We start from the raw sequence: 24,573 nt of genomic DNA, 5'->3' as shown, positions 1-24,573 counted from the left end.
ATATATATATATATATATATATATATATATATATATATATAGATTCCTTTGTCGAGAGATATATAAAAAAATATATATATTCCTTCCTTCAAAAAAAAAAATATTTCCTCTAAAAAAAGATATTTTTAAAGTTCATGTAGTACTACTACATCAATTTTTCAACTAACACTTCTGTACTGTTTTCGGTTGTGGAAAAGGTGATAGACACTCGTTTGCGTTTGTGTGTGGGAAGACATCAAGACGCGTATGATCGGTTGACGTCATCTTTGCCATACCTTTGTGCTGCACACTCTCAATCAAGTAATCTTTTCTTGAGAGAGCTGATCTTACTCTCAGTTTGTTTGTTCCACACACTCTCAATCAAGTAATCTCCTCTCTCTCTCTCTCTCTCTCTCTCTCTCTCTCTCTCTCTCTCTATATATATATATATATATATATATATAATTTATGTAGTGCTTTCTTTATCATTTGATCATTTTTGACATAATTTTGTGTTGCCTCTGATTTGTATAGGCACTCTTTCCTTCGGAGGTCCTTCTTCTCAGTGTCTTTGCTCACAAACTTACTTACTGGTAATCTTTCTTTATCTCTTTTCAATTTGTTTACTTTTTTTTTTATTATTGAAAAATGATTTTACTTGTGTTTGGTTCTGCAAGTGACAAAATTTAATTTTAAATGATGAATTGATTTTTATTGACTTTGGTTAAATGTTAGTTGAATTTCCTTTACAAACAAAAAAAGTAAGTTGAGCTTAAAATCATAATATGGAGTCAAAAGATCCAAAAAGTAATCGCAATTGGAATAAGAACCATAGCTCGGCTTGGTGGGGGAGTGGGTGTCAGATCCTAGTATGGATTAAGGCTAGTGATGTGGGTGACTCACACTTAGGGGGAGATTGATTGTTGAACTTCACGTATGAGTGATTAGTCCCACATCAACCTAGGAATAGAGAAAATGTTGGATATATAAGAGAGGTGACCCATATACACAATGCCTTACGGTTTTTGGGTAAAAATGTGTTGTCGTTAATCAAACAGTTCATTATTAAAGTATCAAGTGACCTTTCTTTGTTCTTTGGAATGAAGATAGTCTGCGTAGTTGTTATTATAACTGCATAGTGTGTCGTTAATCAAACAGTCCATTATTTTAATTTTATGTTTAGAAATTTACATTTGGTGTCAAATATTTGTTATAAGTATTTGACATTCCAACTATGTATAGAATATAATTCTTGTTCCATTACTTAACAGAAGATAACATATTACCATTTTGCATCGAGGCCTCTCAAGATTGGGCATCACCACAGCCAGATCCGAGATCCTTTGTTTAACAATAATATCATGGCAGAGCTAATTGCCGGAGCATTTCTTTCCTCTGTATTTCAAGTCACTCTTGAGAGGTTCGCCTCAAGAGATTTCAGAGACCTTTTCCATAAAGGGTTGATGAAAAAACTTGAAATCACACTAAATTCTATATATCAAGTGTTGGATGATGCAGAGTCAAAGCAATATCAAAACCAAAACGTCAATAATTGGCTCGATCATCTAAAACATGAGGTATATGAAGTAGATCAATTGTTGGATGAGATTGCTACATATGCACAACGAAAGAACAAGGTGCAACGCTTCCTTTCAGCTTTGACTAATCGATTTGAATATAGGATCAAAGATTTGTTAGATAAGTTAGAATTTCTAGCAAAGCAAAAGGATGTGTTGGGATTGAACCAAAGAGCCTCTACTAGTACTGAAGGTGTAGTTAGCCTGCGATCCTCAAAAAGATTGCCAACTGTGTCTTTAGTGGATGAATCCAGTATATATGGTAGAGATGATGATAAAGAGAAAATAATCAAATTGCTTTCAGATAATGACAGTGACAGCCAGGTAACCATAATCAGTATTGTTGGTCTAGGTGGGATGGGTAAGACTACCCTTGCGCAACTTGTCTACAATGATCAAAGGATGGAGAAGCAATTTGAACTTAAAGCTTGGGTCCATGTCTCAGAATCTTTTGATGTTGTTGGTCTATCCAAAACAATTCTAAGGTCATTTCATTCTTTAGTGGACAATGAAGACTTGGATCCACTCCTATGTAAACTGCAACAAACACTAACAAATAAGAAATGCCTGCTAGTTCTGGATGATGTCTGGAATGGGAATGAGGGATTCTGGGAGCAATTACTACTTTCCTTTAACCATGGATCTTCAGGAAGTAAGATTATTGTGACAACACGTGATAAGCATGTTGCATTAGTCATGGAATCTGACCATCAAGTTCATTTAAAGCAATTGGGGGAGAAAGATTGCTGGAGTTTATTTGTGAAACATGCATTTCGAGGAAAAAATGTGTTTGAATATCCAAATCTTGAATCGATTGGCAAGGAGATTGTAGACAAGTGTGGAGGGTTGCCTTTAGCTGTGAAAACATTGGGGAATCTCTTGCAAAGAAAATTTTCCCTAGGTGAATGGATGAAAATATTGGAGACTGATAAGTGGTATGTATCAAAGATTGATGATGAAATTAACCCGGTATTAAGATTGAGTTATCACAATCTCCCGTCCAATCTCAAGTGTTGTTTTGCCTTTTGCTCCATATTTCCCAAGGGTTATGAATTTGAAAGAGATGAATTGATCAAGCTTTGGATGGCAGAAGGTTTGTTGAAGTGTTGCGGAAGAGACAAAAGTGAAGAAGAGTTGGGTAATGAATTCTTGGATGATCTAGAGTCCATTTCATTTTTTCATGAACCACTATATTCATGGGGTGATAAAAGTTTCGTCATGCATGATCTTGTCAATGATTTGGCAAAATCATTGTCCCGAAAATTTTGCTTAGAAATTGAGGGTGATAGGGTGCAAGATATATCAGAAAGGACACGTCATATTTGGTGCTCCCTTGATTCGGAAGATGGTTCTAGAATATTAAAGCACATTTGTATGATTAAGGGATTACGCAGCCTATTGGTAGGACGACACGGCTATCATCACAAATGCTTCATGATAAGCAACAATGTGCAACGTGATCTATTTTCAAAACTAAAATACTTGCGGATTTTGTCATTCCGTGGCTGTGAACTCTTAGAGCTAGCAGATGAGATAGGAAATTTAAAGCTTTTGCGCTATCTAGACCTTACTAGCACATATATTCAAAGGTTGCCTAATTCCATTTGTAAGCTTTATAATTTACAGACACTGATATTGGAAAGCTGTTCTAAATTGACCAAACTCCCATCAGATTTTGATAAACTTGTGAGTTTACGTCATCTTTATTTGAGAGGAACTAATATTAAGAAGATGCCGAAACAGATAGGGAGGCTAAACCAACTTCAGACGCTGAGTCATTTTGTTGTGGAAGAGAATAGTGGGTCTGATATTAAGGAGTTGGGTAATCTCAATCTTCTTCAAGGGAAACTTTGTGTTTCAGGGTTGGAAAATGTCATTAACCCCACAGATGCTGCAGAAGCAAATTTGAAAGATAAGAAAAATCTAGAAGAATTAAATATGAATTATAGTGCCAGTTTCAAATTTAATGACAATGGAAGAGAATTGGATGTCTTTGAGGCTCTTCAACCAAATAGCAACTTAAAGAGACTCACCATTGAATATTACAATGGCAGTAGATTTCCAAATTGGCTAAAGTGTTGTCATTTACCGAATTTAGTATCTCTTGAACTGAAGGACTGTGGATTATGTTCACGTTTGCCACCACTCGGGGAGCTCCCCTCTCTCAAGGAGCTTTCTATTTGTGACTGTGATGGAATAAAGGTTATTGGTGAAGAGTTTTATGGAAATAATTCAACAATTATTCCGTTCAGGTCCCTTGAAATTTTGGAATTTGCGTGGATGAACAATTGGGAGGAATGGTTTTGTCTTGAAGCGTTTCCTTTACTTAAAAATCTTTCTATAAGAGATTGTGTTGAATTGAAAACGGCCCTGCCTCAACACCTTCCTTCTTTACAAAAAATGGAGATTAGTAATTGTAAACGGTTGGAGGCTTCAATTCCCAAGGCTGATAATATCATAGAGTTAGTTCTTTATGGATGTGATAGCATTTTGTTAAAGGAATTGCCATCTAGCTTGAAAAAGTTTGTCCTTCGTGAAAATCGGTACATTGAGTTCTTCATGGATCAAAATTTCTTCAACAATGTCTTTCTTGAAAAGTTAGAGTTTGATGTCAGTGGCTTTAAAGAATGTCCCTCTTTGGATTTACATTGCTATAATTCTCTTTGCAAACTTTATATAAAAGGTTGGCGCTCCTCCTCTTTTCCTTTTGCACTACACATGTTCACCGACCTTCGTTCTCTGGAGTTGTCCGATTGTCCACAATTGGAATCGTTTCCTAGAGGAGGTTTGCCTTCAAACTTGAGCTGCCTTGAAATACATAATTGCCCGAAACTTATTGGTTCAAGAGAGGAATGGGGTTTGTTCCAACTCAATTCTCTAAAAGATTTTAGAGTTGGTGATGACTTTGAAAACGTGGAGTCCTTCCCAGAAGAGAGTTTGCTGCCACCAACGCTTCACACTTTTTATTTGATAGAATGTGCAAAGCTAAGAGTAATAAACTACAAAGGTCTTCTCCACCTCAAATCTCTCAACGATATATATATCTTTGGCTGCCCTAGTCTTGAGCGTTTGCCAGAGGAGGGTCTACCTGTAACATCCCAGACTGCCTACAGGATTGCCGACTGACCCCACAAACCAACACGAGTCTTTTCAGCATGCTTTGTCCTCACTCACATGCTTACCGGGAAACTTCCCGGTAGGTCACCCATCCTAGTACTACTCCAAGCCAAGCACGCTTAACTGTGGAGTTCCTATGGATTGAGCTCCCGAAAAGAAGATGCATCTTGTTGATATGGGTAGTACCTAACAATTCTTATAAGCCTTCCTTCAACCATGTAGTCCCATACCTACACGGCCTCCGGATCCCTCTCATTCCGATGTGTTTCGGTTCCTACTATTGTCGTGGGGGTCCCTTGCGGCTTAAACCGTTCCCCTTAGGTCGGGAACCTTTCGTATCCACCTAGCGGGATATCGAAAGCCACGACGTGGGTGTTACATGCCCACCAGCTTCCGCCTGGTTCGTCCCCGAACCACACCGTACTGAGAGAGGTCTGCTCTGATACCAAGTGTAACATCCCAGACTGCCTACAGGATTGCCGACTGACCCCACAAACCAACACGAGTCTTTTCAGCATGCTTTGTCCTCACTCACATGCTTACCGGGAAACTTCCCGGTAGGTCACCCATCCTAGTACTACTCCAAGCCAAGCACGCTTAACTGTGGAGTTCCTATGGATTGAGCTCCCGAAAAGAAGATGCATCTTGTTGATATGGGTAGTACCTAACAATTCTTATAAGCCTTCCTTCAACCATGTAGTCCCATACCTACACGGCCTCCGGATCCCTCTCATTCCGATGTGTTTCGGTTCCTACTATTGTCGTGGGGGTCCCTTGCGGCTTAAACCGTTCCCCTTAGGTCGGGAACCTTTCGTATCCACCTAGCGGGATATCGAAAGCCACGACGTGGGTGTTACACTACCCAACTCCCTTTCTTGTTTGCGGATTGCTTATTGTCCATTACTTAAGGAGCAGTATCACAAGGAGGAGGGAGAGCGTTGGCATACAATTTGTCACATCCCTTATGTGGGCATAACTTGACTGCATTTAGCAGCAGAAATGAGATGTTGCCGCAGGCAAGTACAACTGATGTGTTAAATTTCTCTTAATTATTAGTAATTTATTTTTGAAATAATAAGCCTCTATATTTGATGTTGAACAGTGGCAAGTGTATGTGACCTCGTTCTGGAATGTGACTATGAAGGATCTTTCCGTTCCTGCAACAACGGATACCCTTACCACCGACATGAAGCAAAATCACTTTGTTAATAACTGTCAATATACTTACGAGTTTGGCTGCTGAATAGCTCTCTATATTGACATATCCTTGCAATGGCTGGCTTCAAGAATTTTATCATTTTGCTATGATATATTCATGTTGCTATGATATATTCATGTTATATGCAAGATATAGTTCATCATTATAAGTTACTTATATGTAAACATTCATTCTTCTCACTTTTCAGAGGTTAATTAGTTTGAAGCAAAATTATGAGAACCATCAAAGGGAGATACAATTTACAGAACTATTATTTGTGAAGGAAGATGTTTTTCAGAAAATAATTCATGTATCTTGCATTCATGCATCCTGTGTGTCCTCTTGTTTTCCCATGTGACTGATGAGGAAGGAAAAAACCTCACTTATCTTAACAAAAAGAAACCACCGACTTAATTTATGAACCTAAGAATGCAGCAAGCATCTTGATTCAAATTTGATTTCCAGTTTTCCATATATCAGTAATACTGTTTTCTAAATCCCTTTCCTGTATGTGCCAAAAAGAATGCTCCACTAAAAAATATCGTTTTCCAATAAAAAAAGTGCACTTTAATTCTGGTATACGTTTCTTTGTAAGCCGTATATAACCACCTTTTTTGAGAATTTTTGACACCTCAATATAATCCCTATTTTGGGTTAAATATGTTTGTAGTCGCTATAAATATACTGAATTTTCGCTTTAGTCCCTCTAAATTTTTTTTTCTACTTTTAGTTCCTATAAAATTTTCAGTCACCGTTTTTGGTCTCTATTTTTAAATCGACTAATGAATTTTTTAATGAAATTGTGCATAAATGTGTAGAATATTGTAAAAATCTCTCAAAAACAATTAGAATATTTTAACAAAATATGAATTAAATATGAATTTTTTACCGTCAAAAATATAAAAAAAATCATATTTAATTCATATTTTAACAAAACATGAATTAAATATATATGTTTTCACATCGAATTCCCTCATATAATAAGATGAGTAACGACGTAAGGGAATGCATTCCAATACAAGGAAATTCAATTCAATGTGAAAACCTATATGGTTGATTTGGTAAAATACAAGTTGTGTTCTCTTCATTCTTTTGACTTTTCAAAGATTCTTGCAAATCTGTACGTTAAGTATAAGATACTTTAATACCAACATCTTCAGCAAGCTTTCATAAATTAAACTTAAATTTCAACAAAATAAAGACACTATATAATAATGATGCTATCTAAACATAATCTTGTGGCAGAATCAAACTCTTGAGAATACCTTAAGGCGATCTCAACAACGTAGCTTTCATCTAAATCCTCAGGAACATGCAGTGCCGAAGATATATGGAAAACATGGTCTTCATGCAGTCATCGTCTGTCAGCATTATCTTTTCAGACTGCAAATAACTGGGACGTGCATACTGAAGGTCCTCCACCCTCCTTGTGTCTCCGGGGTTGAGTCCTTGATTGATTTCATTCAGTTGATCCTTCATATCCATTAGCGTGACATCGAACCGAACCTTGAACAATTGAGGGTTCCCATCGTTGAAGCGTACTTGAGCGCTGAACTACTTGCCCATTGTTTCATTTCTACACCATAAGAAATTAAACAATCAAGGAAAAACTCGTTCAAACATTTCATCAAACACTTGGAGTGCAAATTATACATAAACATGCAAACATATAAACAATTAAGCAATATAAGTCATTTACATGTAAACATTATATCTTCCTAAAGCAAATGTAAACACTGTATCATTTCTTGCCAAAAAAGTTAAAATTTAAACAAACCTTTAAACTAAACAATTTCTAATTTAAGAGGAAAAATCTAACATATAAACATAAAATGTTAATGGTGTTTGATTATGAAAACTTACTTGTTGGTGTGTTGTTTGATTTGAACATGAAGAAATTAGGGATTTGGTTGATTTGAGAACTTTGGAGATTTTAGATGTGAAAGAGGAAATGAGAAAATGAGTTGTTGTCTGATCTTTAAAAGGACATGCAACATAACTTAACTTATGCTGGCCTTCAGCGTGACTTAAGTCAAGTAGGTTGTATTTCAGCATGACTTAAGTCACATTGCGTTTAACATCATGCTGATGTATTTTTGGAAGTTCAGTTAGGAGTGATCAAAGAGGGGTAACCTTGGCGCAACTGGTAAAGTTGTTGTCATGTGACCGTAAGGTCACGGGTTCAAGTCCTGGAAACAGCCTCTTGTGTAAAAACAGGGTAAGGTTGCGTACAATACACCAAATGGTGGGACCCCTTCCCGGACCCTGCATATGCGGGAGCTTCAGTGCACCGGGTTGCCCTTTTTTAATTAGGAGTGATCAAAACGTAATAGGAGAAGATCAATTTTCAAAAAGAAATTTGCTTGATTTTTCCTTTAGTTATTAATTTATGCCTGACCCATTATTGATGAGCGAACTTATGGAAACAAATAATAAGAAAAAGGAAACAGAAGATGAAGATAGAGAGACAAGATAACTTTCGTTGCAATTAACTGTCGATGGGGTCATTTTAGTAATCTACGGGTGTTTTTCAGCGAACTATTAAGTGTCAACAGCAATCTTCATGCCCAACCCGTATGTGATATGCCCGGCCCATTATATAAAGTAAAGTTCGGTTTTCTTACAAGGTACTCAGAGTCTGTTCCCGTTCACGGCGGTTCTGTTCCTTCTCAGGTGGAAGTCTCTGCTCTAAGCGCGCTCTTCTTCTTCTAATGTAAGAGTTTACCTTTTCTTACCCTTACTTTCTTTGATTCACTGAAAATGAAATTCTAGAATTAAATTCTAAAAAAAAAATAAAAATGAAGTACTGATATTGTTTCCATTCTGTTAGTATATTAATTTTACTATTTTCAATCGATATATAATCAAAGACATTCCCTTTAATTTTATACTCAGTTTATGAAGCACGGAGGATACTGACGACACCGTTAATAATTTGAGAAAATCACATGATTCAGTATAGATATATGTGTCTGTGTCGTTTCGGTGTTACGTCCAACACCGGAAACGGGACACCTCTAATCCGAGGAGTGTCCATGCTTCATAGTAGGCACTAAAGGTGTGAGAAAATAGTTAAACCACCCCCTTTTCTCATAGAAACCGAAAGGTTAACACCAACTGGAGTTAGATGGCTAACAATAGCAGGGGAGGTTTGTGTCATGTGACAAAATAAAGGGGTGTGAGTGACATATACATGAGGTTTACGGGAGGTCAGTGTATTCTTCCCATATTTAAAAAAAAAAAGATTTGTTTTTAAACTACAAGATTAAGAACTGATTTTTTTTTTTCCAATTTTTTTTTAATTAAGATTTTATTTATTTATTTATTTTTTTTGCTGAACGTGATTAGCAGTGTTATCCTATTATATTTATTTATAGATAAACAACAAATAACGTTCCATTCAACAATGTTTGTAACCAACTTGCAAGAGTTGGTAAATGTGACTCTTCCACAACATAAATTTAGTCTGCAAGATTACACCCCCTGGAGGATCCAAAGCGGTTAACAAGGATACATTGTTGTGCATAGTGAGGGTCACAGTTCTGAATTACAGTCGATTAACGTTAAAAATAGTGATATGTGTATACACAGTGCTTGACATATTATCTTTTATTTGTAGGAACTTGCTATAAAAATGGAATTGGGTTTTGTTAATGCATATGGTAGATATGAGAACGAGTCTTCTCAGCGGCTAAGGTGCAACAACGGTCAAGATAAACTAAGCGACCTACCTAACCACATTATTGGTTCTATTCTTTCTTTTCTTCCTGCTAAAGAGGCCGTTAGCACTTGCGTTCTCTCGAAGAGGTGGAAAAACGTGTGGACATTTGTCACAAAACTTAGCTTTCAAGATAAACACCCTTTTTATTACACAAAAATAAAAAAAGCACAGTTTTTACAATTTGTAAATAGGGTATTATCTCATCTTAATAGTTCAACCATCGATAGTTTTTCTCTTTCTGTTCACTATGACTATGATGGTTCCGATATTAATGAGTTGGTTTCTTTCGTTTCAAGTCGAAGTGTCAAAAACATATGTTTAGAGTCACTGTCACCGAGTGAAGAACGCGTCTTCCAATCTAATTCCCTTTTCGAATGCCAGTCCTTAGAAGAATTAGTTATGAAAAATTGCATTGCGATATTTCCTTCCTTTGCTAGTCTTTCATCTCTAACAAGTCTTAAATTAACTAGAATCTTAGTTATTTGTTTCGATCGGAATAGACATTTAACACTTAAATTCCCAGTTCTCAGATCACTTGAGATAGAAGGAGGACGCACATGGTCAATTATAAAGAGTGTTACTTTTCATGTCCCTCTACTTGAAGTTTGTTCAATGGACTATGGTACATGCGTAAGGTCAAATGCTAAACTTAAGATTTGTGCTTCACGTCTTGCAAAGTTTTGTTATACCGGTTCTTTTCAATCAGAGATTATTCTGCTAGAGGCAGTACACATTGCTTCTGCAAATATTATGCTATATGGTTCAAGTAGGAGGACAGAAGAAACAATGCATTTTGTTAGTAAGCTTTTGAGTATTAATGCAGCAAGTCAAAAGCTTTGTTTGCGTAGTAGGAAGGTATGTTTTCTTTCTTCTCTCAATGTGAGCAGACTTTCTTTGTTTGAATGCAAATGTCTTAAGCAGCTTTTGTCTTGTGGAAATTATATCTTTGTTTTATTCTACATGGGAACTATGCAACATCAAACTAGATCACAACTTCACATAAGCATTTTTTTTACGGATAATTCATCATTATATGTTTGTGCTTTAATTATGTCTTCATAAATTATCCTGACACACAATTTTTGTTCTTTCTCATCAAGGTACTTGAAAGAGTGAAACTTTCTTTCAATGACATTCCTGACTTTCAAATATTGGGTCATCTGGATCTCGACTTTGCAACCGGCGAATTTTTGTTTGGCATGCTTTCAAGATCACCATGTTTGGAGACTCTGGTTTTGAAGGTTTGTGATCTATGATCTTAGTTTCAAAAAATTTGCTCATAGATAAATATAGGCTTTTAAGAATTTGTTTTTAAGAATTTGTTCTTTTTAGTTTTCATTTTTGTTTAAGAAATTGCAATTTCAATATCATGATTTTAAACACAAGTATAGTAAACTTATATTCTCTGAGTTTGCTATAAATGTTTAAAACGAAATATCAAAGTGAAAACAAGATATCTTTTATGTTCATTACTTTTTAGTGAAATATTAAAAACTAGAAAAAATATTTTGATATTCGTGTCGTCATTTTAACTTTTCCATTATCTCTGATTGTGAACCATGTTATGCAATACATTAACAAATTTTTTGACTGATCATCAGGTACAGGATTTTTGTGACACACTGCTTAATTCTACATTTATGCCGGGTTGCTTTTTATTTGCCCTTAAAGTGGTAAAATTTGAAAAATTTACTGGTACTAAGCATGAGTTAAATTTCGCTAAATTGGTGATGAATAATGCTCAAGCTTTGGAGAGGATTACTTTCTCGTGTTGTCCTAAGTTGTTGGGCCAGAAGAAATGGGAAAATGTTAAAAGAAAATATCTCTTCATTCAAATCTACGTTTAGTTCAGTAGTTATAGAATTTTTATCTTAGGTTACATAAGTTTCTTAAGAGAGTCAGGAATGCAGAATGCTGATGGTACTTATCTGTATAGCATCAGTGATTTTGAATGGAAAGAATGTACAAAGCTGAGTTTAATTTTACTAAAACAAATTGTTACTTTACACTAGTAACTTTTCAATTTTATCTACTCTTACGTTAATATCTTATTTTGCGTAAGGAAAACAAGTTTTTCCTTCAATGCATAAACTTTATTAATTTGTGTAGTTAGTGTTGTTCTGGACTGGGCAACGCCCAATCTGGGTTTAGACTTGGGTCGTCTAAGAAACATACACTGGGCAGACCATACCAACGGACATGACCCAACTCCCACTTAATTAAGGCCTGACTCAATCTTGACTGTCTAGTCCGGATCCAATACTATAACTCCATCCAGATCATTACGGGTGCCCTCAAGGGATAGTTGTTCAGGTGAAAGTCTAACGGTTAAAAATCATACTTATTCCCTATAAAAATACTAATGTACAATGTTGGATCATGTATGCCACATTTTACCCATAATTTGCCTCTCAATCTCTAACTTACTTAGCGTCAGAGCACGTGCAAGTCCAATGGAGAAGGACTCACGATGTACCTACAACATAAACCTCCATCTTTGCAACCTCTACCGGTGGTCAGAACATCAGACTTGGGTCTAGAAGGATCATTGACAACTTCACTGACGAACGGGACAACAAACTCTCCTTAACCTCGACTGAGGGGGGAGACAACTGTTCCAATCCCATATTGCTTGGGAATCGAGGCAAATTGTAGTTTATATACAACACCCATACTCCTATACTCAACGAGGTGCCTTTTATAAAGGACAATCGCGAAGGGTTTACACCCAACACTCAAATTAGAATTCTGGTATAATTTTTCTAAAAATTTGTATTTTAGAAAAGGGTTAGACACATTTTAATATTCTTAAGAAAATTAGTAGTTTTAATTTTTTAAAAATAAAATATATATATATATATAAAATCCCATAGAATTCTAGTTTGTCACCCTCCTTTCCTATCTATTAAGGATGGTGAAGCCACATTCAGAGCAATAAGAAAGCAGAAAGGTATATGTTCATTTTGGTGGTTTAAAGTTAAATGAAATAAGATAACCTCAAATTCTTTAACAAAATAACTAAACTATTTCATTCCATTTCGTAGGTGTGTCATATCCAACATATACTAATCTATCATTCATTGGTCATTTATGCTTTTAATGTGGTGGTTTGATAATAAAACTGGTCATCAGCCAGTGACGGATCCAGAAATTTTGATCAGTGGGGGCATCATCTAGTGTACGTGCACTATGTTTTGTAATCTCTACTTGTTTGTATTGTGTTTTCATTTGAATGAACAAACCATCAGTTTAGTCTATAAATTATCATTCATTTTCCAATTTAGTCCAGATACCTACGTAAATATAACAATAGTCTTAATTTATATGAAATTCGTCAATTTAGTCACTACAGTATATAAGACTCCATCAATTTAGTCACTAACGTCTCAACAACAGAGATTAAATTGATGAATATTAGATACTTTAGAGACAACTTATTATACTTATATAATTTAGAGACTAAATTTAAAAAAGAGAGATAGTTTAAAGACCAAATTGATGATGTGTTCTTCATTTGAATAGCCTTTTTTTATATATTGAGAAGCAACTTGTAGAATTTAACTTGTGTGACTGGCCCTTTCAAAAATAAATGTTAAGAAATGTAGGTTATGTGAATGGTGTGAAGGCATGCTCCTTCTCCATGGTATAAAAACACATATATTATATCACTAAAAAAAGAATTGTGAAAACTTTGTGCAGGCACATGACTTCACACATCTCTATATACATCCGTCCCTGCCATCAGCACCTCTTTAATTGATTGCTACCCTGTCATAAAATAGTTACAAGAAGATAATTGTGTCATTGTCATAATTCATGAAATTGAATTCTATCATACGCTTTTTCCAAAGAAAAGAAAAATCACGTGTAGATCTTTTTTATCCCTCTAAGATATCTCTATCAAATGGACACTTTTTAGTTTATTCCAACAGCTATATTACTTGCTTGCGATGTTATTAAAGAATGCGTGACACTTGAATATCAGGTTAAGAATAATGTCTTAGCGCATATAATACCAGGATGTCTTGAATTTCATGCACGCAATTCTGAAAGCAAAATAACACTACACAACCTCAATAGAATTTGCCCTTCAAAAAATGGCTCAAGCAACCAAACCAAAATGGTTCTTCTTCATCATCATCATCCTTCTTTTCTTTTACCATCCCATTGTATCGGAAGCGCTCTTGGTTTAGGATTTGAAATTGTCCCATTTCATTAACTGAGTCGGTCAAACCCAACAAAACCTGTTGCAGTATTAACAACAAGAACGGTATCCGTGAAATCTCATTCACATTATTAGTGGAAGTTACAGTTGTACCGTTTTTTCGCTTCATCTCTACTATACTAGCTATGGAGGTAGCTGGTATAATAGAGATGAAATGAAATAACGGTATAAACTGCAACTTCCACTTATGATGTCGGATTTCACTGATCCCGGTCTCGTGGTTAATAACACAACTGATTTGTTTGGGTTTGACCGACTAAATGGGACAATTCAATTCCTAAACTAGGAGCTTCTGATACAAATGTGAGATGTAGGAAATTCAGTATTTCAATTTTCGCTGGGTATTGGTAAAATTGTTGGTGTAATAAGCAATGAATTCTGTAATAAGTCACCAGCTAAAAGATAAAATATATTTAACCTACCCTAATTCAGTATTTTAATCTTATGGTGAGATTTGTGAAATTCATTGCTTCAGGTTGGATAACAAGTAATATATATATATATATATATATATATATATATATATATATATGAGGGCATTTCAAATGAGAGGACTTTTTAAATGAGAAGGTGAGAGGATGAAACAGTGGCCATTGGATTAGTTAGATGGCTGTGAAACAGTGACACTAAACTATGCCAACAACCAAATAGCTTAAATCTTTCATACGCCAAATAAAAAAGATTACTAATAGCACAATGGCTTAATCCATACATCAAATTAAAAATAGTATTGCTAGTATATCAGAAACATAAACTCATAAATATCTTCATCTTCCATGTTCCTTCTATGCCATTCTACTTGTTTAATCATCTCCATCATCCATTTTTGTTCTATGCCATTCATCTTCCGTCTAAGCAAGTCTTCAAAACCTGAAAACACATAAACATAAATTAACATTTTAACTCAGAAACATATCTAAACAAAAACAAACTAAATAGTTAAGAACATAAGAAATAACTGTAAGAGATAAATGTAAGAAATAAAGAAGGAACAAGGAACAATCAGTGATTAATGAAAGAACATAAGAAATAAACATCTTGAAAAAACTGTCGAGGAACAAGGAAGAACATAAAAAATAAACAGCTTTGAAAGAGACAAGGACGCAAAGAAGAAGAGACAAGGAAGCAAGGAATAAGTAGTGACGGTTTCTGCAGAAAGAGGAAGCATTTACGTTGAATGAAGGGAAGAAGATGGAATAAGAAACGTTACAAGTGAAGGAAGCGCGTGTGTTGTTTTCCTCAGCAAAATAGTGTCACGTGAGTTACTAATGTGAGAATTAAATCACAGCCATCTAACTAATCCAATGGCCACTGTTTCATCCTCTCACCCTCTCATTTAAAAAGTCCTCTCATTTGAAATGCCCTCTATATATATATATATATATCCTTTATTATAAAAGCTTAACTTGCCAAGCTGTTACTATACCCTAATCAACTTAATTTTTCCCTCCTAAGCTAACCTTTTTTTTAACAGTCAATAATTTATATTATTTCATTCATCAAAATAGAAGAAATACAAGATGGAATCAAATTAAAAACGCGGTGACGAGCATACAATTTTGACTCCTGTGCTAAGCTATGAGCGACATAATTTGCTTGTATCCTAACAAAACTTATCTTAAAGTTTGGAAATTGTTGTAATAGAGATCTACATGCAGAGATAATATTGCCAAACTCAGACTGACTATTAGTTCTATCAATTATGCTATCCACCACTAGCTTGCAATCTAGTTCAATTTGCACCCTTGATAGTCCCAATTGGCCAAGCCAAAGAATTGCATCATGTAAACCCAAAGCCTCTACTTCAGATGGGGGAGGGACACCATCATACCATGTTGTTAACGCTTTTATAAAATGGCCATAATGGTTCCGAATGCACATACCTATGCCAAAGCTCCTTGAAATTTTTCATTCATGAATGGAGGTTGAATTTTGATTGTGTAAAATTGAAGAGTTTATTTTCTGTGATTTTTGTGAGCTGTTATTGACCATATGGACTTGATCTATTTTCATTTCTTTAAATGTTTTTATATTCTTTAAATGTATTCTTATCTCTTTCTTAAATTTTGATAATTTGGTGATTTACATGTTTTAATATTTATTGAATCTGTTATGAGTATGTTGTAGTATTTTGGTTCATTGGCTTTGATGAATTCAAGTTTGGAAGTTCATTGTGTTGCCGATCCGTTAACTTGATTTGTTTCGGCTATATTGGTGTGCTATCCAAAAGTATGAACATGAGAATTTTTTTCTGGTAACTTTGCTTTTGTTGGGACTTTTTGTTAATTGTGCAGCTACATTGGTGAGGACCACTATATGACATTTTCTTCTTTACAGTTACAAGAAAAAAGGTTGATATTTGAGGAAAGCACACTATCAGGAATTGCCATCAAATTTCAATGATATCTTCAATTTCTATTATGTACTTTGGTTAGACCTAAGTTGAATGATTGTGAAAACAAGTGGAATTGCATATTCCAATTTAATTTGTTTGTGAACTAGAATTGCATTTCAATGTTGGTTGTGGCTGGGATGATTTATATTGCAGAGAGACTTTTTAAAGGGACAATTGGTGGAAATAATGGTGCTATCTATTTGAAAGTGATTTGTGGATTGGACTTGACCCTTTATATTAAGTTGTTTAGTGTTATCTTTCAGTTTGCTTACCACCAAAATATTGGTTGAGTTTAAGTTTTATTCCTATTCTTGGATTAAGTAGTTCCAGTGTTATCCAGTATTACTTTTTTGTAGGCATTTGTGATGCTATGTATTTTTTTAAATGCAGTTAATGATAATTGATAGATATATCATGATGTATGTATTTTTCAAAACAACGAATGATAATGATGGCTATTATTTTGTATCATTAGTTTGATGTCCTTATTTTTGTAACTCTTATAAATTTGATGAAGATTATAGTAACTCCTATAAATTACTTATAATAGTTAAGGACGGAGTTTACATTTGCTAAAATATGAGTCATGTCTATACACAAATTTAAAAGCCATACTTTTTGTTCTTAAGGCTCACCGCAATTGATTTTGGTCTATTGAAGTCTAAAGTGATATTTTTTATTTATTAATCATATTTCATTGAAAAAAGAGAGATATATCGGTTTTGTTAATTTAAAGTATTCCTTGATGTAATTTCCATTGATTTGTTAGTCTCATGGTGCAATTTCGAGCAACTGGGCGTTTACAAAGCACAAATGTATAAAAAAAACAATTTATTTGGCAAACTGTTAGTAGAGGTAATCGAACCATGTAGGCTCTAAACTGTTTGAAATTGCTCTATAAGCTTCTCATTTTTGCACAAAAGCTATTTAATTTACCGAAATTAATTTTCTATGCCACAAATCTATAGGAAAGTTTATTTTGATCAATTTTTTTTACTCAAAATCCTCCGGGAACTATATTAGCTCATAAAAATTTAATTGTTGACAAGATCAATGATTATATGTTGGATTTGCTTCTAGGTGAAGATAAAACATATTTGAGTTACGATACTTCATATTCAAGCAACTTGGATAATGATACAGTGGATGATATTGATAATAGGTTAAGATACGACTGTAACTTCAAATGTTTTCTATGGAAAAGTATTTCATAATTTAGGATAATCATTGTCTTTATTTGGAAGAATAACTAATAATGTCTACAATTGATCCCCAAACAATATGGATGTTGATGGTACTACGTTTAATGATAGTACAATTTTTTCATATGGCTGAAGGACTCGGCTTAAGGACTCAAGTGACTTATTTAAAATCAATGGAAATATATTTTATAATTTATTGTTGTCTTTTGCGGTCAATTGGACCCGTGCATCGCATGGGTCAAAAGTCGAGTGTGTATATATATTAGAGTAGGTTAGATTTATTTTATGTTTCAGCTTGTGGCTGCAACCATTTTTGCGATTATTTTCATATAGTGTAAAAAGTTACAAGTATGACTATTACTTTTCCGACTCGATTCAATACTCGTGTGCCTTTTAAAATTTTAAAAATACCCTTTGGATTACGAAATCCGAATTCTATTTCCCAAAAATTTTTGGATTATATAATCCGAAAATCCCTTTTACCAGAATTTAAATACACTTTGCTTTATTTTATATTATTTAGATGCCAAAATCATAAAATAAATGGAAATATAAACAAAAATAATACACATAAAATCTTATTTTATTAATATAATAGATACATTTACAATAAAGTTGAAGCTTAAAGCTTATTACGTAGAATTATTAAAACACCTAAAGCTTAAAACTAAATTTAGATCAACTGAATGATAATATGTAATCTGGTGAAATTTAAAATGTAATTGTTGTTGTGTTGTTCGCAAAGGTCAAATACGGAATATGTATTTTTTGTTAATTTATCAATCTAGAAAAGGATAAGAAATAAACTTATATTTTATAATAGAAATTTTTATTGTTTAATTATTTAACACATCTTGTATGTATAATTGGTTAATTTGGTTTTAACTTTGTCAACACGCACGCACGTACGCGCGCGCACATAGACACAATGTCTTAATACAACTATACAATATATTATTTTAAAAAAATATACAATATTACTATTAACTCTATAATTTATACTAAACTTACTTTAAATTTATCTTTATTTATATGTTTAAAAACATAAATATACATTATTTTTGTTTGAGATCTTGGATGTATTATTATTTTTCTATAAATTCATTTTTGATTTAGTTTAAAATAATATATGTTTTTTTATACTTTTATAACTACGTTAATTGTTTGAGTTTGGCCAGGTATCATAATAGTTAAAAAGAAATGAGAAGGAATGAAAATAAAAAATTACCACATTATTGTCGGTATTGCTATCAGAATGTGCACCATAATTCATCACATTGAAAATCTTGTATTGAACATTTGCAAAAAAATTGCACGCATTTTTCATATTTTTTATCCAACTTACTACTTTGGTTATGAGACTAGTTCACTACCTTCACATAGTAATTCTAGGCATCAAATGTATTCATTTATCAATTATCCGGACAATTGAACAAAGTATTAACGATAATAAGCAACAAGAAGGGGGATTTTGTTTGCAATAAGTAGCACCATTAACAAATAAACACACATTGTGTAGTCTTCCACTATGAGCAGAAGGCCACAAATTAATATTCTCCACCGTAATGTTTGGACATGGTTTATTTTGACTGCATTCGAAACTTGCTGCAACTTCTCTTTTTCCACTTCCTCTAATATATTTGTAAGCCACGTTGCTAATTTGTACACTTAAAACCGCTACACGATTATTGGCAGAGATTAACTAAATCATAGACCAACTGAATGATATAAATAATCTGCTGAGGCCATAAATGTGATTGGTGTTGTGTTGTTTGCAAAGACCGAATACGGAATATGTTCTTTTTTTTAATTTATCAATCTAGAAAAGGTTAATAAATAAACTTATACTCTATTATAGAAATTTTTATTGTCTAATTTTTTAACACGTCTTGTATATATAATTAGTTGATTTGGTTTTAACTTTGTCAAACCACACACGCACACACACGCGAGTGCACGCACACACACAATGTCTTAATATATCTTTACAAAATATAGATGTATAAAATTTCTCACCGTAATGTTTGCCATAAGTAGCACCATTAACAAATAAACACACACTGCCGCAAAGGATTTATAATATTCCTCACCGTAATGTTTTGACATGGTTCATTTTCACTAATTTTCACGATTTTAGATCAACTGAATGATATTATGTAATCTGGTGAAATTTAAAATGTGATGTAATTCAATTGTAGTTCATGTATAATGATGAAATGAGCGATTAAATGTATAATTTCATGTATAGTGAATTCGATCAGTAAATGTTAATTTTTACAGAGAAAATCACTTAAAAACTCATTCATCTACACCTAGTGGAATATTAATGGAAGACTTTGTACTTTATTTTTTAACCCTTCCATCAAACTTTTCAATCAAAATTGCAATACTAAGAAAAGGAAATAAATTAAAAGAAAAAAATGAGAATGAATGAACATTGAAAATTACCACACTATTGTCGGTGTTTCCATTAGAACTTGCATTGTAAGTCATCACATTGAAAATCTTATATTGAGCTTCTGCTTTTACAATACAAACTAGTAAGCTCAAGACAAACAATGACGCAAGCTGATGGAGAGGAAGGGGGAGGGGAGGGGAAGGGGAAAGAGATGGGGGGGGGGGGGTAATGTTTGTTTCCAGGGCAAAAGAGACCTTGATGGCCAACCTTGCACCCAGACAGATTAACCTGACACACAGACAAACTGTGCGCGTTTTTTTAATTTATCATTCTAGAAAAGAATAAGAAATAAACTTATATTTTATAATAGAAATTTTTATTGTTTAATTATTTAACACATCTTGTATGGATAATTGGTTAATTTGGTTTTAACTTTGTCAACGCACACGCACGTACGTGCGCGCGCGCACACACAATGTCTTAATACAACTATACAATATATTATTTTAAAAAAATATACTATATTACTATTAACTCTATAATTTATACTAAACTTACTTTAAATTTATCTTTATTTATATGTTTAAAAACATAAATATAGATTATTTTTGTTTGAGATCAGAGATGTATTATTATTTTTCTATAAATTCATTTTTGATTTGCTTTAAAATAATATATATATTTTTTTATACTTTTACAACTACGTTAATTGTTTGCGTTTGGCACGGGTATCATAGTAGTTAAAGAGAAATGAGAAGGAATGAAAATAAAAAATTGCCACACTATTGTCGGTATTGCTATCATAACGTGCACCATAATTCATCACATTGAAATCTTCTATTGAACATCTGCAAAAAAATTGCACGCATTTTTCAGATTATTTATCCAACCTACTACTTTGGTTATGAGACTAAGTTCACTATCTTCACATAGTAATTCTAACATTAAGTTTATGAGATTAAGTTCACTACCTTCACATAAATGCTCAAGATTTCTTAGTTATAAAAAATAATTGAGGCTAGTTTCTTACTAAAACAATTGATGATGATTTCCATAAAGGTGATATTACATGTAAGAAATATTTAATATCTTCTATATTTTTCGAAACTATATGTTAAATACAAAAACAAACAAAAAACGTGAATTTTGAAATAAAAATACAAATTACAAACATCATACAAAAAAATTCCATAACATTCGACTAAAACAAAAAATGATTTAAATTTGAAATTTATCCACAAACACAAATTGACGCAGTTAATATAGGCATCAAATGTATTCATTTATCAATTATCCGGACAATTGAACAAAGTATTAACGATAATAAGCAACAAGAAGGGGGATTTTGTTTGCAATAAGTAGCACCATTAACAAATAAACACACATTGTGTAGTCTTCCACTATGAGCAGAAGGCCACAAATTAATATTCTCCACCGTAATGTTTGGACATGGTTTATTTTGACTGCATTCGAAACTTGCTGCAACTTCTCTTTTTCCACTTCCTCTAATATATTTGTAAGCCACGTTGCTAATTTGTACACTTAAAACCGCTACACGATTATTGGCAGAGATTAACTAAATCATAGACCAACTGAATGATATAAATAATCTGCTGAGGCCATAAATGTGATTGGTGTTGTGTTGTTTGCAAAGACCGAATACGGAATATGTTCTTTTTTTTAATTTATCAATCTAGAAAAGGTTAATAAATAAACTTATACTCTATTATAGAAATTTTTATTGTCTAATTTTTTAACACGTCTTGTATATATAATTAGTTGATTTGGTTTTAACTTTGTCAAACCACACACGCACACACACGCGAGTGCACGCACACACACAATGTCTTAATATATCTTTACAAAATATAGATGTATAAAATTTCTCACCGTAATGTTTGCCATAAGTAGCACCATTAACAAATAAACACACACTGCCGCAAAGGATTTATAATATTCCTCACCGTAATGTTTTGACATGGTTCATTTTCACTAATTTTCACGATTTTAGATCAACTGAATGATATTATGTAATCTGGTGAAATTTAAAATGTGATGTAATTCAATTGTAGTTCATGTATAATGATGAAATGAGCGATTAAATGTATAATTTCATGTATAGTGAATTCGATCAGTAAATGTTAATTTTTACAGAGAAAATCACTTAAAAACTCATTCATCTACACCTAGTGGAATATTAATGGAAGACTTTGTACTTTATTTTTTAACCCTTCCATCAAACTTTTCAATCAAAATTGCAATACTAAGAAAAGGAAATAAATTAAAAGAAAAAAATGAGAATGAATGAACATTGAAAATTACCACACTATTGTCGGTGTTTCCATTAGAACTTGCATTGTAAGTCATCACATTGAAAATCTTATATTGAGCTTCTGCTTTTACAATACAAACTAGTAAGCTCAAGACAAACAATGACGCAAGCTGATGGAGAGGAAGGGGGAGGGGAGGGGAAGGGGAAAGAGATGGGGGGGGGGGGGGGTAATGTTTGTTTCCAGGGCAAAAGAGACCTTGATGGCCAACCTTGCACCCAGACAGATTAACCTGACACACAGACAAACTGTGCGCGTTTTTTTAATTTATCATTCTAGAAAAGAATAAGAAATAAACTTATATTTTATAATAGAAATTTTTATTGTTTAATTATTTAACACATCTTGTATGGATAATTGGTTAATTTGGTTTTAACTTTGTCAACGCACACGCACGTACGTGCGCGCGCGCACACACAATGTCTTAATACAACTATACAATATATTATTTTAAAAAAATATACTATATTACTATTAACTCTATAATTTATACTAAACTTACTTTAAATTTATCTTTATTTATATGTTTAAAAACATAAATATAGATTATTTTTGTTTGAGATCAGAGATGTATTATTATTTTTCTATAAATTCATTTTTGATTTGCTTTAAAATAATATATATATTTTTTTATACTTTTACAACTACGTTAATTGTTTGCGTTTGGCACGGGTATCATAGTAGTTAAAGAGAAATGAGAAGGAATGAAAATAAAAAATTGCCACACTATTGTCGGTATTGCTATCATAACGTGCACCATAATTCATCACATTGAAATCTTCTATTGAACATCTGCAAAAAAATTGCACGCATTTTTCAGATTATTTATCCAACCTACTACTTTGGTTATGAGACTAAGTTCACTATCTTCACATAGTAATTCTAACATTAAGTTTATGAGATTAAGTTCACTACCTTCACATAAATGCTCAAGATTTCTTAGTTATAAAAAATAATTGAGGCTAGTTTCTTACTAAAACAATTGATGATGATTTCCATAAAGGTGATATTACATGTAAGAAATATTTAATATCTTCTATATTTTTCGAAACTATATGTTAAATACAAAAACAAACAAAAAACGTGAATTTTGAAATAAAAATACAAATTACAAACATCATACAAAAAAATTCCATAACATTCGACTAAAACAAAAAATGATTTAAATTTGAAATTTATCCACAAACACAAATTGACGCAGTTAATATAGGCATCAAATGTATTCATTTATCAATTATCCGGACAATTGAACAAAGTATTAACGATAATAAGCAACAAGAAGGGGGATTTTGTTTGCAATAAGTAGCACCATTAACAAATAAACACACATTGTGTAGTCTTCCACTATGAGCAGAAGGCCACAAATTAATATTCTCCACCGTAATGTTTGGACATGGTTTATTTTGACTGCATTCGAAACTTGCTGCAACTTCTCTTTTTCCACTTCCTCTAATATATTTGTAAGCCACGTTGCTAATTTGTACACTTAAAACCGCTACACGATTATTGGCAGAGATTAACTAAATCATAGACCAACTGAATGATATAAATAATCTGCTGAGGCCATAAATGTGATTGGTGTTGTGTTGTTTGCAAAGACCGAATACGGAATATGTTCTTTTTTTTAATTTATCAATCTAGAAAAGGTTAATAAATAAACTTATACTCTATTATAGAAATTTTTATTGTCTAATTTTTTAACACGTCTTGTATATATAATTAGTTGATTTGGTTTTAACTTTGTCAAACCACACACGCACACACACGCGAGTGCACGCACACACACAATGTCTTAATATATCTTTACAAAATATAGATGTATAAAATTTCTCACCGTAATGTTTGCCATAAGTAGCACCATTAACAAATAAACACACACTGCCGCAAAGGATTTATAATATTCCTCACCGTAATGTTTTGACATGGTTCATTTTCACTAATTTTCACGATTTTAGATCAACTGAATGATATTATGTAATCTGGTGAAATTTAAAATGTGATGTAATTCAATTGTAGTTCATGTATAATGATGAAATGAGCGATTAAATGTATAATTTCATGTATAGTGAATTCGATCAGTAAATGTTAATTTTTACAGAGAAAATCACTTAAAAACTCATTCATCTACACCTAGTGGAATATTAATGGAAGACTTTGTACTTTATTTTTTAACCCTTCCATCAAACTTTTCAATCAAAATTGCAATACTAAGAAAAGGAAATAAATTAAAAGAAAAAAATGAGAATGAATGAACATTGAAAATTACCACACTATTGCCGGTGTTTCCATTAGAACTTGCATTATAAGTCATCATATTGAAAATCTTATATTGAGCTTCTGCTTCTACAATACAAACTAGTAAGCTCAAGACAAACAAAACATTTGCATCCATTTTTCAGATTTTTTATCCAACCTATGCTAGTTTGGTTTT

At 33.0% G+C, this 24,573-nt stretch overlaps 2 protein-coding genes and 1 long non-coding RNA gene across 5 annotated transcripts; 2 read left to right on the top strand and 1 right to left on the bottom strand.

The window, feature by feature from the left end:
* The first annotated feature begins 1,340 nt into the window (after nucleotides 1–1,340).
* On the top strand, nucleotides 1,341–6,199 carry LOC146937104 (putative disease resistance RPP13-like protein 1). The gene is made up of 2 exons (XM_085751563.1): nucleotides 1,341–5,689; nucleotides 5,776–6,199. Exon 1 carries the CDS (start codon nucleotides 1,341–1,343, stop codon nucleotides 4,680–4,682), a length of 3,342 nt encoding a protein of 1,113 aa, XP_085607689.1. The 3' UTR covers nucleotides 4,683–5,689; nucleotides 5,776–6,199.
* A 2,086-nt stretch (nucleotides 6,200–8,285) lies between these two features.
* On the top strand, nucleotides 8,286–11,618 carry LOC146937103 (F-box/FBD/LRR-repeat protein At3g14710-like). 3 transcript variants are annotated; one of them, XM_085751560.1, is made up of 4 exons: nucleotides 8,286–8,584; nucleotides 9,491–10,447; nucleotides 10,693–10,833; nucleotides 11,194–11,618. In XM_085751560.1, exons 2-4 carry the CDS (start codon nucleotides 9,506–9,508, stop codon nucleotides 11,437–11,439), a joined length of 1,329 nt encoding a protein of 442 aa, XP_085607686.1. In that variant the 5' UTR covers nucleotides 8,286–8,584; nucleotides 9,491–9,505; the 3' UTR covers nucleotides 11,440–11,618. The 3 variants fall into 3 exon arrangements, with proteins under 3 accessions (XP_085607686.1, XP_085607687.1, XP_085607688.1); XM_085751561.1 differs by having other exon boundaries at nucleotides 8,450–8,584; nucleotides 11,200–11,618; XM_085751562.1 differs by having other exon boundaries at nucleotides 8,457–8,584; nucleotides 10,116–10,447.
* A 2,858-nt stretch (nucleotides 11,619–14,476) lies between these two features.
* Nucleotides 14,477–15,174, bottom strand: LOC146937102 (uncharacterized). The gene is made up of 2 exons (XR_015033240.1): nucleotides 14,990–15,174; nucleotides 14,477–14,687 (listed from the first exon to the last, which is right to left on the bottom strand). It is a non-coding gene; the product is annotated as an uncharacterized LOC146937102 (long non-coding RNA).
* Between the last annotated feature and the right edge of the window lie 9,399 nt (nucleotides 15,175–24,573).

This window comes from Medicago sativa, chromosome 3 (genome assembly GCF_051527215.1).
Source record: "Medicago sativa cultivar Bolivia chromosome 3, Bolivia_mono, whole genome shotgun sequence".
NCBI lineage: Eukaryota > Viridiplantae > Streptophyta > Magnoliopsida > Fabales > Fabaceae > Medicago > Medicago sativa.
This window is presented reverse-complemented; position numbering and strand designations above follow the sequence as displayed.